At 49.4% G+C, this 18,384-nt stretch overlaps 1 protein-coding gene across 1 annotated transcript in view; it reads right to left on the bottom strand.

The window, feature by feature from the left end:
• The window catches only part of FAM184B (family with sequence similarity 184 member B), a 137,280-nt gene continuing 118,896 nt past the window's right edge, over positions 1 to 18,384 (bottom strand). The window contains exons 11-18 of the mRNA XM_045771315.2: positions 12,611 to 12,764; positions 9,622 to 9,785; positions 7,602 to 7,774; positions 6,623 to 6,769; positions 4,569 to 4,686; positions 2,827 to 2,931; positions 1,814 to 2,013; positions 1 to 349 (exon numbers count right to left, since the gene is read on the bottom strand). Of these exons, the coding sequence (XP_045627271.2) occupies positions 256 to 349; positions 1,814 to 2,013; positions 2,827 to 2,931; positions 4,569 to 4,686; positions 6,623 to 6,769; positions 7,602 to 7,774; positions 9,622 to 9,785; positions 12,611 to 12,764 (1,155 nt within the window). The 3' untranslated portion in view covers positions 1 to 255. The remainder of the gene's footprint in view (positions 350 to 1,813; positions 2,014 to 2,826; positions 2,932 to 4,568; positions 4,687 to 6,622; positions 6,770 to 7,601; positions 7,775 to 9,621; positions 9,786 to 12,610; positions 12,765 to 18,384) is intronic.

Here is an 18,384-nt window from a genome sequence, read left to right as displayed (position 1 = left end):
GGGGTTTGTGGTTTTGTTTCGGTTCTTTGGGTTTTTTTTTACCTTAATGGCAAAAAAAAATTTTTTTTTTAGGACTGGTGTCACAATGAAATAGTATGAAATGTTAATGCCAAAATTTGTTTTGGCTATTATATATAAATCATATCACAAGCAAGTTTATTTGGTTGATTGGCTGGTTACTTCATTCCTTCAGTCAGATGCTTTAAAAGAAATGTTTTTCAAATGTCCTCTTTGTAATGGATCCCAAGAATCAGTTTAGAAAGAAAAATACTTGGTAAACCATTCCTGGTGGGCAGAGCCCTGTTTCTGCTGGACTTCTTTGGGTTGGGCTGTTTCACCATCTTGTGTCCTAAAAACAAGCCAACAAACAAAAAGTTTTCTTAGATGGTTTTGAAAATTATTCAGCAAACAACTTAATACCCCACTATCTTTCAGGGAAAGAAAGCTGCTTCTTTACTCTTGGAAAGACAGTACCATGTAACTGGCCAACATTCATAGCTGGAAGTTGTGAAAGATGGGGGATGGGGCGAGAACATCGAATTCCCATTTGGAAAACGAGGTCTCCAGTTTTACTTAAGACTAATGAGGCATACCATGTAACTTTATTTCAGGCACAAATAAACAATAAACCTCATAAAGTTAAGGAATGAAATAGTTAATTATCACAGCCTTACAATGTCTGGTTTCTTTAAAAGCAATCTAATGTGTTCTAGCATCTCAATAAGATGGTGGAATTAGCCTAATAAATTGAGAAGAGGAAACAGTAAGCAGGAAAGTACGACGTACACCTGCCTGAATCGTCTCTGTCTGCAGGTGGGAAACTTGACACACAGGTGTGTGCTTCTGAGACGAAGCCAGAGTCAGGAGCTGGCTCTGGCCGTGAGAGAGGGCTGTGCTCAGGGCTCCCGGCCTCAGTTTCCACAGCTGTGAAACAAAAGGCTGGTTTGGTGACCGCCAGGGATCCGTCCAGCTCAACATTCACAAAGGACTGTGCCTCCCCGTTTGTCCCAATTGCCACAGGGATGCGGGCCTTTGGAAAAGGAACATTTTAGAAGGAGCCCTTTCTGAAATGTAAAATTCATAGCCCACAATATAAAATTTTGCCTCTGAGTGGAAGACTGCATAGGAGGGGGAACTAAGAAAAGGAAAACTCACATTCCTGAAAGAGAAACATGTTGCAAGGGTTCCTGGGAAAGGAAGATGGTATCTGAGATCATGCATGAGCTACCAAACCCACAAATTAAGAGGTCTTACAGCTTCAAGATGACCCAATAAGTCTTGAGAAATAATCGTAATAATCATAGTGGAAATCTACGGAATGCTTCTGGACCAGGTCCTGTGCTAAGCATGTCCCACGGATTCATTCCTTTAGTTCTGCGTCAGTCTGATGAGGGAGATGCTATACTGTATTCATTTTAGAGGTGAGGAAATGGGGACCCAGAGAGGTCAAGTACTCTGCCCAAGGCCACCTAGCTAAGAACAAGAAGGACCAGAATTTGAATCCAGACCTCAGGGACGGATGATGAGAGTTACCCACAGTGACAAGGCCGGCTAAGTGACTGCGTGTTCCTTATCTAATTATCCACGGAAAAAGTCTTTTTGGACTTTAGTACCAAGAATAGTACCGCTTCTAAAGAATGACATACTTCCTTCCTCTTACACGACCTTCCCATTTGGCTGGATTGTAATTTGTGCAAGGCAGGGTTTTGCTATTCTTTATATCTGCCCATATGCTGGGTATCTAAGGTGCCAGAAAGAAATCCAAATTCCCCTCCCATCGATGGAAAATGGAAATCACAGCTTCCTCCCCCACCTTGTGGCAGTTTTCACATCTAGAGACTGCGTGGGTTTGTAAGGCTGGCCACAGCTGGGGCTTGGGTCCAAGCTGGGTGATTTAGTTATTGGAGGGGCGTTGATCCTGGAGCTCAGGTCGCCACTCAGAAAGTTCTTTGCGTAAGAGGCGAGGTTTGGCACACTGACCACTCGGCTGGGCACTTCCTCCATCTTCTTTTTCTGTTTGTATTAAAAGGAAGGCTGTTAGCGCCACCCCAAAGACGCCCACCCAGCCAAAACTATATGGGAGAGGAGGCGATAATTTTATTTATATGCTTACATGCTATTTTTTAAAGCATTTTTTTTCCTCCAGTCTACTTTATGTTTTAAAAAGCACATAGGTTTACAATTTTTTATCTAAAACTTCTGGGGATAGATGTGTTTTGTAATTCAAAAAAATTTTTTTAGACTTAGAAAGGCCATCCAGAACCCCCAGCACAAGCTGGGCCCATTGTCCTCACATGCGTTAGTATTTCTGAAGTGAAACAGACCTTGTTGCACTGAGAGGCATACATAAAAATTATAAATGAGCTCACATCAGTTCAGGTTAGGTTAGGTGTACTGTCCTTCGAACTATTAAAATTTTTTTAGCGCTTTTAGGATTTTGTGACAGCAGATGAGAGATTTGGATGTGAATATTTTCATTATAACAAATTCCAAAAATACATACAAGGATAAAAAGTTAGGAAGTGGAAGGTTCCTGCTCTTTACTCTCCTTCCTGTCACCCAGATATAACCATTATTAATAGTGACATGTTTGCTTATAGGAAATTTGAAGAATATAAAAACCCACAAAAATTGTAAGTACACATAATCTGCCTAGCCAGATATAAATACTGTTTGTTACTAATTTGAGCGATTTCCTGTGAGTCTTGTTTTCAGGGGATATCCCTCTGAATGTATGCCAGCCCACTGACAATGAAGCTGCAGTTGCCTCTAGGAAAACGAAACCAGCAGAACTGCGTAATGCTTGACACCAGGAAACCACTTTACCTTCATGGAAGGGGTCAAATATCCTGGGTGAGGATTGAAAGAGAAGGACCGGTTCCGATGGGACATGGCGCTGGGGAAGGCTGCATAGTGAAATCTTCTCTCCTCCTGGAAAAACAATGCAACTGAGTCTACATGGGTCTAACCGTACAGCGTTGAGTTTGACCTGAAGGAAGATGGCTGTGTGAGGGCAGATCACAGCGCGAAGGAAAGCCCGGGGGGGGGGGGGGTGTCAGTGGGGGTCAAGCTGCCGTCCACTGAAGCTTTGAGGAAGCGCCTTTACTCCTGTGGTCTTGGAGTCCCCAGCTTCTCTTGTGTAGGAAATTGCAAGCTTACTTGAAGCCCCTCAGGGAAGTTAGAGATCCAGGTACTCTGATATCTGAAAAGTCTACCGCAGAACATCAATAATTAAGACAAAGAAAGAAAACCCCAGGTACCATCACTATATGGCCAACCTTGTTTATGTGTGCCCTTGTCTACTTTTCTCTTACCTGCTGTATTATTTTTAAAGCAAATCCCAGTCATTGTATAATTTCATCTGTAAAAACATCAATATGTATCTCTAAGAGATAAGGGCTCTTAAAAAAAAAAACCCTAATCACAATACTTCTGTCACATTTAGCAAACAAGCTATTCCTTAGTGTCTAACGTTCAGTTGGTGGTGAAATTTTCCTGATTGTCTCATCAGTGTACTGACATGAAACTGGCTGGGGCAGGGATGAGAATAGGAGTGAGAGCTGAGAGGCATGGCTGTATTTGTGGGAGGACCTGAGGCCACCGTAAAACTGGATTTTACTTGGAAAGATGGGAGGCCATGGGAGGTGCCGAACAGAGCTGTGCTGTCATCTGACATATTTTTCTAAGATGGCTCTGGTTCATGTGAGGTTGGCAAGTGGGCAAGGTTCAAGTGAGCGGGGAGACCAGTGGTTCTCCACTGTGTGTGAGAGGGGCTTGGACTAAAGTGGTGGAGGCAGAGACGTGGTGGGGGCAGGTGGCTGGACTGCCCATGTGGCTAACTAGCCCTCCCATGGTGGGCTACACTGCCAGGAGTGAGTCGAGACCCACTGTCTCCAGGGCTGAATGTAAGCCAGGAGAAGCAGTCCCGGCCAGTTCAGCTGGGGGATACAGACAGCTTTCAACCAGACCAGTGAGCGCGGGGAGGCTGGGTTAATGCCCAAAGCAATGGATGAAGGATCGGGAGACACGGATGTGAGGTGGGTGGACTGCGAGAACGGGCAGGAGTGGATGAAGGGAGGGGCGTTGCAAAGAAACGGCCTCAGGCTTTGGTGGCTGTCGGATACAGAACCAGAGGGAGAAAACTACTCTAAGGAGTCCGGGGGTGGCTTGCTAACTGCAGAGCAGGTCGTCATCTTTGCAAAAGGAAGATCAATAAACAATAATTGGCTTGACTGATTTACTAAAATTCGAACAGAAGGCAAGCCATGCTAGATTTCCCCAATTCTGTAGGTTAAAAAAAAAATAGTAACTAATCAACATCGGGTAGATGCTGTGGGACTTGAGTGCTTTTTTTGCCTCTATGTTCCTGTATTAATTTTTTTAGTGAGTATGTGTTTTTGTGTTTTGTTTCGTTTTTAGATAATAGACAAAAGGAATCAAAGATCTTTTGGAGGTGGTTTTAGGGTTATCAGGATTAAAATTGTAGGTACCCAGAGCAGTGCCAGGTGCAAAGTCAATGGCCCTCGGGAAGGAACTCTAGGGCCCCCTGGTGGCCCTGACAGCCTCACCATGAGCTGCTTGATGATCTCCTCTCTCTCCTTCAGGCGGGTCTGCAGACGGCCGATGAGCTGAACGTCCTCTGGCCGGGACACCCCCTTCCCGGGCTTCTCTCCGGAATCTTTCAGTCTGTTTGGAGCAGGCATGCAGTTAATCTCCTTACCGTCATTACCCAACAACAAGCAGGTGGATGTGGTGGGAACGCTGCTATGAGCTTAGCCTGGCTAGCTAAACTCTGTTCACGAAAGGGGAAACCGAGGCCCTGGGACCTTACCAGGGGCCACCCACTGAGTTGGCTGCAGAGCTCCTGGTGGAGTCCAGGACCCCAACTCCCAGTCTGACCTTTGCCACTTTCCCCGAGGCTGCGGGGCCAAGGAACCAAAGGCCTGTGTGTGATACACACGCTCTCCTCAGTGAAGCGTCAAGAACCAGGGTTGTCACTGGCAAAGGCCTTGGCAGAAAAATGCCCCCCCCCCCCACCTCTGCCGCCGCAACCACCGCCGCCGCCACCGCGGTTAGGCTAATGCCGACGTGGCTCTGGCGCCATCTGCTGGCCGATACGGAGCGCAGCATGCGCGGTTCTCAGGCCGAGCAGCGGGGCAGCTGGTATTCCCAGACCTGTCAACATGAAGCTGGAGAAAAATAACTCTCCGCATGGTGGGGGGAGGGTTAGGGCTGCACGTGACCTATGGACCGTAGCTGATAAGAGGCCAGGACTTTGGGATGAGATGACTTGCTATCTAATCCCTACTGTCCCTTTTTCTAGTTATGTGACTTTGGCCATAGTCTTTCCCTGTGACCTTCGGTTCCCTCTTCTTTAAAATGGGCCTGAAACCGGGTGGTTGTGAGGATTCAGTGAGATAATGGGAGCCTGGCATGTGGTAAGTGTCCATTAGATGGTGGCCCATAAAACCTTCCACTCTGGATTTTGGATGATTTGCTTTGTATTGGAGACAGTGGAGAACATTTTTTAAAGAGTCAGACAGGTGACACTTAGATTCACTCAGTGCTGCTTGACCTTAGGCAAGTGGCTTCACCTGTCGCCTTCTAAATGGTCTCCCTGCTGCTAATTCTGAACCACCCCCACCCCTGTCTCTTCTCTCAGCAGCCAGACTGACCCCGTTAAAAGATAAATCAGACTATGTCACTCCTGCTCAAAGCCTTTCAGTGGCTTCCCAGTGCGCGGTGAACACATCCAAACTCCTTCCTGTTTAGTGCAGGGTCTCTTTCATCCCTCCCAGCTACCCCACCAACCTCAGTTCCTACCACTCCCCCTCTCACTTATTCCTGGCTGTTCAGTCATGTGACGCAGGCCCCAGGGCCATTGCACTTGCTGCTGTCTCTGCTGGGAATGCTCTTCCTCCAGATGGCTCTCTCATCTTGTGCTTAAGTGTTACCTCCCTAGCGAGGCCTTCCTGGCCCACCCTTGCCACTCCCTAGACACAGATCCTGTTTTTCTTCTAGCACTTTCACGACCTGCTATGAAGTCAAACATTTATTTGCTTCTCTCTTGTCTGAATCCCCATCTAGAATTTGTGAGCTCTGAGAGCATAGTTTTTGTTTAGTTCCCATCTGTAACTCCAGAGCCTAAAACAGGGCAGGGCATACAGTAGGCTGTTAATAAACATCTGTTGAACAAATCAGTGAATGCATGCAAACATGCATGAGGCCCCTCGGTTCCTTTATCTGTCCGGGGGAGGAACAGTTTCCACCCTGAAGGACTGCTGTGAAGATTCAGTGACATGAGGCATGTGAGAAGGGGGCCAATGTTCATTTAAAAAGTAGCCTTAATCCTTCTGATTTCTTCCCAGTGTGAAGGTCAAACCAAGCTCACATTGTGCTCATTCCTCACAGATTCCCAGTGCCCGGCACACAGAGAATGCAGGCTCACACAGGGATGGGTGACCAACTCTCCCCATGTGCCCAGGACTGAGGTGCTTCTTGGAACTCGGGACGTGTAGTTTCAGAACTGGGAGAGTCCCAGGTACACTGGGATGAGCCGGTTACCCTAATTAAATGCACATCGACTAGCCCCTCCTAACCTGGGGCCCCAGGCCTCACTTACTCAGTTTCCAGGGCAGCCAGTCGGGCCTGGAGCCGGGCTTGAGCACTGCTGAAATCTGCCACCATGGCCTGCATCTCCTTCCGGTGTTCCTGGCGTAGCTTCTCCACCTCCCGGGCCTGGGGGCCTTGCTGATCCTCCTCCAGCAGCCTGCGGGTGGGTGGAAGCTCAGCTGGGCTTGCCCGGGGCCCTGGGACTGAACCTCGTGGGCCCTGGGGATTCTCTACCCTCTGCTGGGCGGCTGGGGGAATGGTTATACGATTGTGAGGTCAGGACACTGGGAAGAAGACCTGAGCTCTCTGAGTTGTGGGGTCCAGGATAAACCCTGCTTGTGGGACCCCTTCTCAGCACCTCCTACCCCAGCACTCCATTTGTAGTTATAAGCTTTCCAGCAAAGGGGTAAAAGAGCTGTGAATTGAGGGCTAATAATGAGCTATCCAGCTTGGATTAGGTAATAACAGTAACCACCTCTGTTTACCAAGGGCTTCCTCCAGGCGAGGGCTGGTGCAAAATCTTGCTAACATTTCCTGCATTCCACGACGGCCCTGAGAGCTCGTGGTCTTACCTCTACTCGCAGACGCAGACGATGGCGCGTGTTGGAGGAGTTCGCTGACTCCAGGAGCGCCCACAGCTAGTTAAAGAGCACCCAGCACTGTTGGAACAATTCCATCGCCCTGTCTCCCCAAGGCTGGTTTTGAAGATGCTTTTGGTATGGTTAGGCCTGATTCCATATATTCCTTGATTTGTAGGGAAACAGGGTTCCCTCTTCTATTCCGGGGGAAATCCCCTGCAGTGTGGAGACTAGAGCACTAGTACTTTTCATGCATCTGCAGTAACACCAGCGAAGTGCTAGCATTACGGAGTCTTTCCTTTGGGGAGATGGCGGGGGGGGGGGGTGGGGGGCTGTTAGATCTCAGAGGCTCACTGAGCAGCCGTGGAGGGAGTGAGGGCGGGCGGGGCGCTCGGCGGCCCGGAGACCCACCTGCGCTGATCGCGGAGCTGCAGCGCCTCCTGCTGGTGCTGTTCCACCTCGGCCCGCAGCCGCTGCACAGCGTCCTTGAGCTGAGAGTTCTCCTCCCGGAGGCCGCACGCCTCGCTCGGACCCGGCTCCGCGGCGCCCTTCGGGGAGCCGGCCTGGCCCGGGCCGCCCCCATCCTGGGGAGGAAGGACCCAGGAGAGGTGTTTTCAGGGGGCGCCAAGGCGGAAGAGGCGCCGAGGGCCCCAGACGTGCCGCGCAAAGCCGGGGACCGGTGCTCCAGCCAGCCTCCTGCTCCGGATTCAGGAGTCACGGCCGGGCTCCAGGTTTTCCCGCTTTGAGAGCGGCCACATCCGGCCCTCGCGAAGCTGGACAACGTCGGCGAGCCAAGAACATGGCTTAAATCATAACCGGCCAAACACTCCGCCCGTTTTTCAGGCTTCCTTGCCTTCTCTCTAACCGGAGTGCCCTCCCCACCTGAACAGCACTGCTTCGGGGAAGAAGCGATCCGCTTTCTCTTCTCTGCCATCACCGAATCCGAATCCGAATCCCGGCCGCGCTCCTCTGTGTAATGCTGGTTTCCCCCACTAGCCTGGGAGCTGTTCCGCGAAGGCACCAATTCCCCTCCAGTTTTCCAGTCCTGTGGCACCTGGCGCAGTGGCTGGCATCCAGTAGGTGCCAAATAAATGCTTGCTACATGAAATGACGCATGAACGCCAGTGGTTCAGCTAGAAATTCCATCTATGTCCAAATTAAATGGGGTGTTAACCCCTGCTTGGTGAATGCCGCGGTTTTCAAGGCCACTCAAACATGCCTGAAGGTTTCTGCATTTGCTCATTCCACACGAGGACTGAGCAGCTTGGCACATCTGCGGCCCACGCCTTACACCTCGTGCTTCCTGCCCTGGGGCTGGCATGTGCGTGACACCCATGGGCACATGGGCGCCTGGCACTCAGATATGTATAGCCTGGGAGAGCTTGGGTAAGGTCCTGCAGGGCCACCCTTGACTAATGGGAGAGCCTGATGAATTAATGCATCCCCGTCTTTCTTGAGAGGACAAAGAGAATTATTTCACAGCCCTCCTTGGAAGATCCCAACAGGTGGGATACCACTTACCTGCAGTGGGGGCCAAGGTAAAGATGCATCCTTATATTGAGGACCCTTCCCTCCCCTCTTCTGTCCTGCTGCCTGGGGCGGTTCCTCCTTGCTAATACCCCCACATTTCCTCTCTGTGTGGGTTTTCCTCTGAGATCTTGCTGTTCCTCCCAGAGTTCGGGGCTTCCCGCCAATGAGGTGAAGGTGAGGGCAGGCACCTGGTGGCCAGAGGGAGGAAGGCATCCCAAGCAGGGAGTGGACATATGCAAAGGCCCAGGAGCAGGACGCAGGGCCCACGTTTAGAGCAGAGGGGGATATGGCTGAAGGTACAAAGTGCAGCCTTCCCTTTCATGGCCGGGCATCTGGAGGTCGTTCTGATAGCAGGAGGGGGTCATTGAAGCCTTTATACAGATGCACACCTGACACCATATGGTACAAGGTGGGCTGTGGGGGAGAGAGTCTGGGCTGTTAGGAGATCACTGCACTCCTGGCCAGGTGGCAATGTGGCTGTACAAGGAAGGGGCTGAGGGGCCGAGTCTGACTAGGAAGTCCAAGGAGAGCTGTTATTGAACCTCGGTGACAAAAAGGCAGCTCCCACTGATGGGAACAGGGAGGTCTAGGCAGGGAGCCTGTCTGGGGAGGCGTTCTGAGGCATTCTCTGCAGAGAAAACCCTGACTGGCTGATTCTAGGGCCCATCTGGCAATGACGCTCTGACATGCTGTTGTATTTAAATTTAAAATAACACGCAGCACTTAAAACTTGTTTTTTGCTTTTCAAAATGGGAGCCTACACCCAGGACTGTGGAAGAAGGGTCTTCCCCGTTTCAGAAGGGAATCATGGGCACCTGGGGCCCCTCTTTTATGACTTTCTCCCTGCAGCCTTGAGGCTGCTCCAAGAGGCATGTGGTGTGGGCAGAATGGGGGCGCTGACCTCCGCGGTGACAGCGTGGTCCTCACTGTCCCCTGGACACTGGGCAACCGCCTGCCGCCTGCCCAAGCTGCTCAGAGTCCTTAGCTCCGTCCGCAGTGCTTCCAGGTCCTTCTGGTGCTCCGAGCAGGCCGCTCGCTGCTCCGACAGCTCCTGCCTGAGGGACTCTGGAGAGGGAAGAGCTATTTTCAAAGACAAGATCATTTTCAAGTGCTAGTAAATTTGATACTTTACTTTTCTGTTAGAGACTTTTTGAGACTCCATTTTAATTATTGCAAATTATTTTTTAAACATTGTTCCAATAATTCCGTAAGCCATGAGATACCCCGTAGAGGCCTTAGTACAGAGCAAGTGCTCAACATATATTTGTAAAATAAGCAAGTGATGTTTAGAGTGGAAATTAATGATATTGTAGAAGTGTATCCTTTGCAAGAGATTTCCCATAAACTTACTAAGCTTCTCTGAAAGTTACAGTATATTAAACACAGCAAAGCTTAATTATTCTGATGATATGTTGAAAAATTTACTTGGTTATCTTTCCTCCCCACTAGGGTTTTAATTAGTGATTTCTATAGCCTATTTTCTTTAAAAAGTCCAAACCCAACTCAATGTTTTGAAATCTTTTATCACAAAAATATGTGCAATAAAACCCTTTAGCAAAGCATAATTAGAGTGGGTTCATTTATTACCCTTCTCTCTTCTGTCATACATTCCCTTCCCTCCTCTTCTCCCTCCCTCCCTCCCTCCCTCCCTCCCCCCATCCGTCTGTCCATCCACTCCACCTCTCTACACACTCACCTGCCCATCCATCCATCCATCCACCCATCCATCTCATCCATCCATCCATCCACACATCCATACCTGCCCCTCCACCCTTCTACCCACTCACCTATCCATCCAGCATGGCCCCCACTCCAGTGGATCAGGTAATCTCATGGACACTCCCTGCCCGTCACACACTAACCTACACTGCAGGTCAAGCGTGTCTCACACGGACAGTGGAATCACAGTAATTGGGACCGGGAATGTCTAATTGAATTGCTCCCCCCCCAATACAACCCACAGAGCCAACAACTTGCTATCATCATTACAGAGTTCACAGAGCCCCTTCTTCCTGGGACTGTGTTGAGAATCCCAGCATGTACCCAGGCTCTCTCCTGCATCTTTTGTCCAGGAGAGGACCAGGCTTCTGTGGGATCAGAGGAGCCAGGGAAGTGGCAGTAGGGACAGCTGCTCTTGGGTGCTGGAGTCACCAAGGCTGTTCAGTGTGACCTGAATCTTGTCTTGTATGAGACATAGCACAGCCTGGGTTTTATGTTGTGTAATCCGTCTTCTTTAGATGATGCCAACTTTAGCATTTCCCACCTGGAAACTGGGGAATCCATGGGACTCCTTCAGTCTCTCCTGCCTGCTCCCCATGTCACTTCCTCCAGAAATGGGCAGAGCCGATGTGCTGACTAGCTGACGTGCTGACGTACAGTCTGCAGGACATGCTGTCTAATGAAAGCACAACCAAGCAGCAGGTCGATCGTACTCACTCACAGAGGTAAAGAAAATGCTCTTTCCCAAAATTCTCTTAAGAAGAACCCCATCTGGGTTTGGGAAAAAATATTTAATAAGGCCAACATGGTCTTTAATGCCAGGCATGAAATAAGGAGAGGCATTTTTCTTGCTCTTAAGAGTGAGACGGAAGAGAAGAATAAAGGAGAAAATGAGGGAAAGGATGATCTACAAAAACAGGAAGAGGCTTCTAGGGTCAACCAAGCAATGCGGGACTAGTCAGTAATGGTAAGAGTGAACATCTACATAGCATTTGCTGCACCGCGTGGATGCTGTTAGTGTTCCCATTTTACAGATGAGCAAGTGAGGCACAGAGCAGTTAATAACTTGCCCAAAATCAGGCAACTTGTGAATGTTGGAGCTGGACTTCAAGCCCAAACAATTTGGCTCTGGAGATCTTTGCTGCTTCTGGTAGCTTCCAGAATGCTCTGTATGACTGGTTTTGGATATCTGAAGAGGGGGTGAGTCTCTGCTGAGAATGACGTGGGAGCAGGCAAAGGAAGCCGAGGAAAGTGCAGGAGCCTGGAGGCGTAAGTCCCCCAGATTTGCTGAAATCTTCAGAATGGAAACGACAGGTTGAGGCAATGCCATGAACATCTCCCGAAGCCTCAGAGATCTGGCTTGTATTTAATAATGATGATAACATAGATGTCTCCGCTTTTTGGAAGTTCGCCTTACACCGCTTTGCTCTTAAAAAAGACCTACATTAGAACCTATTTTCCCTAACCTAGGGAAATCCGAAGACTTTCATTTCTACGTAAAATGGCGAAAAGGGGAAACAGCGTTCTTGGCTGCCTTTGCAGCGAGCGGTCCAGAGGCGGCGCGCACCCCGGCCGCGAGAGTGCGCCCCCCAGCGCCTTCCCGGGGAATCACACCCAGCCTCTCCGGGCGCCGCGCCAGAGCCCTGCGCTGGGTCCCTGAGCATCTGGGCTTCGTCTCCAGCTGCTGTGTGCATCCGCTCGCCAGATGTGGCCTGTGGCATCAGGAAAGCCTGAGAGACGTGACTTTTGGGTCTGGGGACAATCAAAAGTGCTTCATTTAAGTTAATGGTAGTCGCTTCTTCGCTTTTCGCCATTTTGCCTTAGGAAATGTTTCATAGGACCCCCTGCTTTCGGATAGCTGAAGCCCTGTGCTACAGTCTACAGTCACCAGGCCTGTCACATGCTAGGCACTTTCCGTTTACTACCTCATCACATCCACACACCGCCCCGAGGAGGTAGGGACAATGGTGACTCCATTTTCTAGGAAAGGAAACTGAGACTGACAGTGACCCCCCATCGCCACCCCAGGTCTCCCAGCTAGACCGTGGCAGAGCCAGGATAGTCACCCCGGCTTGTGTGCCTCCAGACCCGTGGGCCGCATCTCGCCCCTGCTCTCCACGTGTGGGCCCTGCCGGGTAGCTAGGCCCTCCCAGGGGCGGCTGGCTGTATACCTAACAGGAGAGCCTGCCGAGCCTGCAGCCTCTCGAGCTCCCCCTGGAGCTCCTGCCGGGCCTTTTCTTCCAAGGCCTGGAGCTCCAGCCGGTGTGCCTGGTGCTGGATCTGGAGGCTGTGGCTGGATTCCTTCTTCAAGCGCTCTTCTGTGGCCTGTGGGTGAAAGTGGGAGAAAGTGGGCACAGAGGGGAGACCTGTCACCTCTGCCAAGTTCCTCCTTTGCACCAGGGCCCACTGAACACTCACCACTCCTCAGTGGAGGGCTTATCAGGCTACTAAGAATGACTTGATTCAAAAAAAAAAAAATGACCTGAGATGATGGTGATGGCTTGGCCACAGCAGCCATTTTGTACCATGTGAACCTAACCCCAATCCATAGCTGATTGGACACGTGTTCCAAGCTGAGCCAGTCATTGGGAATTTGGTGTTAGGAGGCCAGGGAGAAAGAGAGCAAGAAAGAGACAGACAGACAGACACTAACTGGTCGGCTCCAGTTTTAACACACTCAGGAGGAGTGAGGTGACCATCTTACGCCTGCCCCAGGGCCGGAGAGGTGGAGAGAGCTGTCGGTGAGGAGCAGAGCAGGAACAACAGAAGGAGGGGTCCCTTCAGCTTTTTTCAGTCTCTGGTCTAGTCTGGTCCTCAAAACTGGCTGTGTCTCTGCCCTTAGGTTCATTTATTATACTTTTCTTACTTCATTTATGATTATTTCATTTAATCATTCTTTTATGCAACACTCATTTATTGAAGGTCTCTTATATATCAAACACCCAAAGTGGGTTCTATGAGCAGCTGTGTAAACTTTAATAGAAATCTCTTCACTGCCTAAGCCAGCTCAAGTTGGTTTCTGGGGGTCGAAACAATAATGGTCCCCAAGATGTCCGTGTGGGAATCCGTGGGACCTGTGACTATGTTACTTTCCATGGTAAAAGGAGTTTTGCAGGTATGAATAAGTTAAGGATCCTGAAATGGGGAGATTATCCCAAATTATCTGAGCAGGCTCACTGTAGTCACAGAAGTCCTTATAAGAGGGAGGCAGGGCAGCCAGTGGGAGGAGAGGTGCGGTGGAGGGGGGGAGGAAAGGGAGGGTGCTAGGGGAGAGGGTGAGGAAGAGAGAGGGATATCCGAAGCTGTTCCATGCTACACTGTTGGCTACGATGACGCAGGAAAGGGCCAGGAGCCAAGGAACGCAGGCAGCCTCTAGCAGCCGGAAAAGGCAAGAAAACAGATCCATTCCTTGCTCTTTTAGAAGGAGCACAGTCCTGCCAACACCGTGACTTCAGGACTTCTGACTTCCGGAACCGTCGGGTAATAAATCTGTGATGCATCCAGCCACTGAGTTTCTGATATGTTGTTGCGGCAGCATTAGGAAACTAATACAGTTTCTGGGGGGCTTTGCAACAGAGAGTTCCAGTTAAGACCCAGCCCCTCTTGGGCGCCTGGGTGGCTCAGTGGGTTAAGTGTCTGACTCTTGATTTCTGCTCAGGTCATGATCTCAGGGTTGTGAGATCAAACCCCACATCAGGCTCAGCGCTCAGTGTGTAGGATTCTGCTTAGGATTCTCTCTCTCCCTCTCCCTCTCTCTCTCTGGACCTCCCCCCCCCCCCCAGTGTGCATGCACACTCTCTCTCTCAATGAAATAAAATAAAGAAGTAATAAAAATAAATTAAAGAGACACAAGCCCATCTTTTAGATGAGGAAATTGAGGCTGGGGGAGATGAACTCATTTTCCCAAGGTCACGCGGGAAAGAGGCAGGAAGCATCATCTCTCTCCCTCTTTTTACCAGCCAGCTGCAGGGATGTGAGCTGACTGAAGACAGGCCCAACGAAGCCCTCTCCACTCCCTGTGCAGCCTCCAGGAACAATGAGAAATAGGGTTTCCCAAAAGGCAAGAGGCTCCAGTTGGAGAGCACTGAGCCCCCCACCCCCGAGCCCCAGGGAGCTAGCTGAGTGCAGTGGCACCTTTAGATGCTTCCTTGCACCTTTGGCTCTGCTGCTCCCTAAAACGGGAACCCGTTTTACTCCTCCCATGGGAAACCCAGTCTAACGGCGCCGGGTTTATTTAATAAGAGAAGTCTCCTACTTTTCAGACTCTCCAATATTTCCTCCTCTCGTATTTGCTGCAAGGCTCGGAGAGCTCTAGCTGGTGACATTTTATCCCAAGGGAAATGGGAATGCAGAGGTACGAGTTAAGGTTTTGCAGAAGAGGATGCCAAACTCGCTCACTCTGTGACCCGGCCCTTCTGTCCCCGGGGACAGCGCGGGGTTCAGATCAGCACTGGCTGCTTTCTCGCTCAGCAGCCCCTAGCAGTGAGGACTATGCAAAGTTGAGCACCCAGGGTTTACATCAGACCAGACACGCATCCCTGGTGAATCGCTCCAGTAAACCTATGGGAGGTTTACTCTGCTTTTGTTGTGGTTATTTTAAAGCCCCCTAAAAAGCCCGTGTTCACCCTGTCTCTCTTCAAAGGTAATGACACCAATTACAACGGAGGCGTGTGTGTGTAAGGGGAGGGTTCCTGACACCAACAAGCACTGCTTGGACACCAGTGGAGTGTCCTGCAATTCAACTCAATCCTGAGCTGCTGTGAATTACAAGCCAAATTGGAAAAAGATTGAAGAGAATAAAAGAAGAAAGAGAACTCACATTTTTTGAATATCTGCTAAACACCAAATAGTCCACATGCATTATTTAATTTATTTTTTCACTTTTTTAAAGCTTATTGTATATTTTGATCAGGGCACTGCATGCATATGGTATAAAGGGCTGAATAGTATTAAAAGAAAGGAAAACCAGCACTTCGGAGCCCCACTTTTTCCTCTCTCTGCACTCTGTTTTCTGGAGGCAGCCACTGACAACGCTTCTGGTTGTTTCTTCTGGTGTTTGCCACCATTAAGAGGCTAGAATTTCTGTTCTGCTCTGTCTCGGTTATTTTCGAGATTAAGAATTGTCTTCCCATCTGGGTAGATGAGGATTTTAGGTCTCATACACTCTCTCCCTTCCATTCCTCATATATCATTATATTACTTTTTTAATATAGTGAAATATATTCCATACTTTTATTATTATAAGTACATATAGTTCACTCCTGAGCAAAATAAACTATTGTGATTAACGCTTACCCGCACAACTTTTTGTTTTTCCTTGCATTAATAACTTGCTGCATTTAAAAAAAATTTTGCTTAGCTTTCTTTGACTATTTGGCCAAGTCTTCCTACAACATCTAAAAGCTTTGTAAAACATCTGTGTGTGTGTGTGTGTGTGTGTGTGTGTGTGTGTGTGTTAAACGCTTTCAGCGCAACTTTCCACATGGACAAATGGATCAGAGAATGCAGCAGCTCTCTTTCCCCTAGAGCTGCTTTTCCGAGACCTCAGTCCTCCCGCTCCAGCCCGGACTGAGCTGTTGTCTCGGCCAGCGGCATAGCTGGGCTCCCTTCTTTCCCTTCTTTTCCTACCCTGGGTTCCTCTATCCTAGATCCCTTCTATTTCCGCATCCTTGGCTTGCTCCCTTGTTCAGGTGGCGCACTCTTCAAGGAACTTCCTAAGGAACAGGGCATGGAGGACGTACCAGTCTGGTCCAATAGGAGACAGAGTCACACAGTAATTTAAGTAGGAGCTCAATACAAAAAATCACTGAGCTATGACAGGAGAGTAACTCTAGAGATGCAAAGAGAACTCCAGGGTGTCCTGAGGCTGGGAGAGAGTACCCAAGACGAGGACAACTTGGAAGGGGTGAGCCCTTCCCCAGCTTGGGATCCAGACCTTGTCGGAGAAGGTATGGTGGTAGCTCCCTGGTGGAGACGATCACTGGGCTGGCCAGACCAGCGTTGGCCCACAGTTACTGGTCGAGCAGGAACAACCCTCCACAGTACAGATGAGCCACAGGTGGGAGATGCTCAGGGGGGATGGGGGCGCCCAGATGGGTGTAGGGGCCAGAGCAGACGACAGACGACGGTATTTGTCTCAGGAGGCTTGCAGAAAACAAATCCCTGGGCTGCAGGCAACAGTGGCCAATGGGCAGGACGCCGGGGAGAGTCAGGGTGAGCCCTGCGGGTCACAGGAAGGCAGTCACTGGGCCTGGGCCTGGGTTGTGGGGTCACTGTGAGGTTACTGGGGCAGAGGAACACCAGATGTCTTCACACAGCCATGTCACTGTTCAACCGCGCAACTGAAGCCAGAGACAAAGCAAAAACACAACCACCTGAACAAGGAGAAGCCTCTTTCCTCCTACAAGGTGCCTCCAGCGCCCTCTACTGACGAAGCTTAACATTGTGCTCCCCGCGAAGGAGAAATGCTTCGGGAAATGGGGGGCATTACTGCGGGAAATGGGGGGGCATTACTGCGGGGCAGGCACCGAAGAGTGAACTAGGAGGTGAAAAGCAGTAAATTGAGAACAGAGGCAAATTTCCTAATATTTCCTATGCCGGTCTATATGTGTATTCAATTCTTACACCGGTGAATAGTTTTAATGGAATTTCTCAGAATTGTGCACTGGGTTCTGGCACCCTGTGTTGCTGCCCCTGAGATGTCACATGACATTCTGATTCAAGTACTTTGTGTCTGGAACCACTTTTCCTCATTGGGAGCTTTTGGAATTCCTTCTGTTTCCCTGGTGTCCTGAAATTTCAAGATGAGCCTTGGTAGGGGTCTTTCAAAAACACCCCCCCTCCATTATCTCTTTCCGGAACTCCCAGTTGTTAGATACGAGCCCCCCAGGTGTGTCTCTACACTTCTTGTTCCTTCTTTCCCACCACCCATTTCACTGTCTTCCTATTTTTGTTTTCTGGAAGGTTTCTTCATTTTTTATATTTCAACACATTTCCTAATTTTTAGAATTTCTACAATCGTATTTTTTATCTAAAGAGCTCTTCCTTACTCTAATTGCCCTTCCTTTACAAATAGCATGCTGTTCTTTCACAGATGCAAATATCATCTTTTAATTCTGAGGTCATCAATCCTCATTGAAGCTTTTTTCTTTTTCTGCTGACTGCATTAGCCATTTCTTCTGACTCTGTTCTTTCTCCCTCGGTTATCTTGGATGCCAACTTCCATGTTAGAGGTTTCCCTAAGAAGTTTAGTAATCTTTTGCTGTGCTTTCATATTGAAGATGGAGCACTGAGGGGTACTTGGAAGAGGGCCCATTGGGTGGTGGGCGCCTCTGGAGGGTGACCAGATGGCCAACCAGCAATCTTACTGGAAACCCAAAAATGTGAGAATCTATAGGTCTTTTCTATAGGATGGTTTTTTTCCCCAGACAAAGTTCTCTAGTCTCCTACATAGGGGGTCTAAGTCTGGCCGCTTGCCTTCTGGAACTGAGCAGGAGAATGCACTTCTGGGGACGGCATGGAGGTGGCAGTGGTGCATCGAATAGCTCAGTACACGGATTTTCACCTGAACCTGTTCTCAGACCCAAGCTTCATCCCAGCCTCTGTGAATCATGTTTCCTAATTCAGAGTCTCTCTGGCTCAGTTTACCCATCAATCTCCCCCCACCATCTCTTGTCTTTAAATAAGGGAGAGCTAATTGCTTGCCTGTGCTGGCTGAGCTGAGAATCTGAAATTCTAGGTCAGTCATATTTCTCATCTCACTCTTGCCTCCGTGACAACAGCTACCTCTAATTCCTGAGCCTTTCTGAGCTCTGGGGTGGAATCAGCTTGCTTCTCATCCTTCTCTCTCTGCAGGCACTTTGGTTCGAGCTTCTCTGCTCTGCAAGGCCACATACTATTTCCCCATTTCTGTCCTGTCCTCATGCATTGTGGCTCAAGGGCACAG

This window comes from Ursus americanus, chromosome 8 (genome assembly GCF_024610735.1).
Source record: "Ursus americanus isolate L20-20 chromosome 8, mUrsAme1.1.p, whole genome shotgun sequence".
In the NCBI taxonomy this organism is placed as follows: domain Eukaryota; kingdom Metazoa; phylum Chordata; class Mammalia; order Carnivora; family Ursidae; genus Ursus; species Ursus americanus.
Note: the sequence above shows the minus strand (reverse complement) of the source record. Positions and strands in the feature narration are given on the sequence as shown.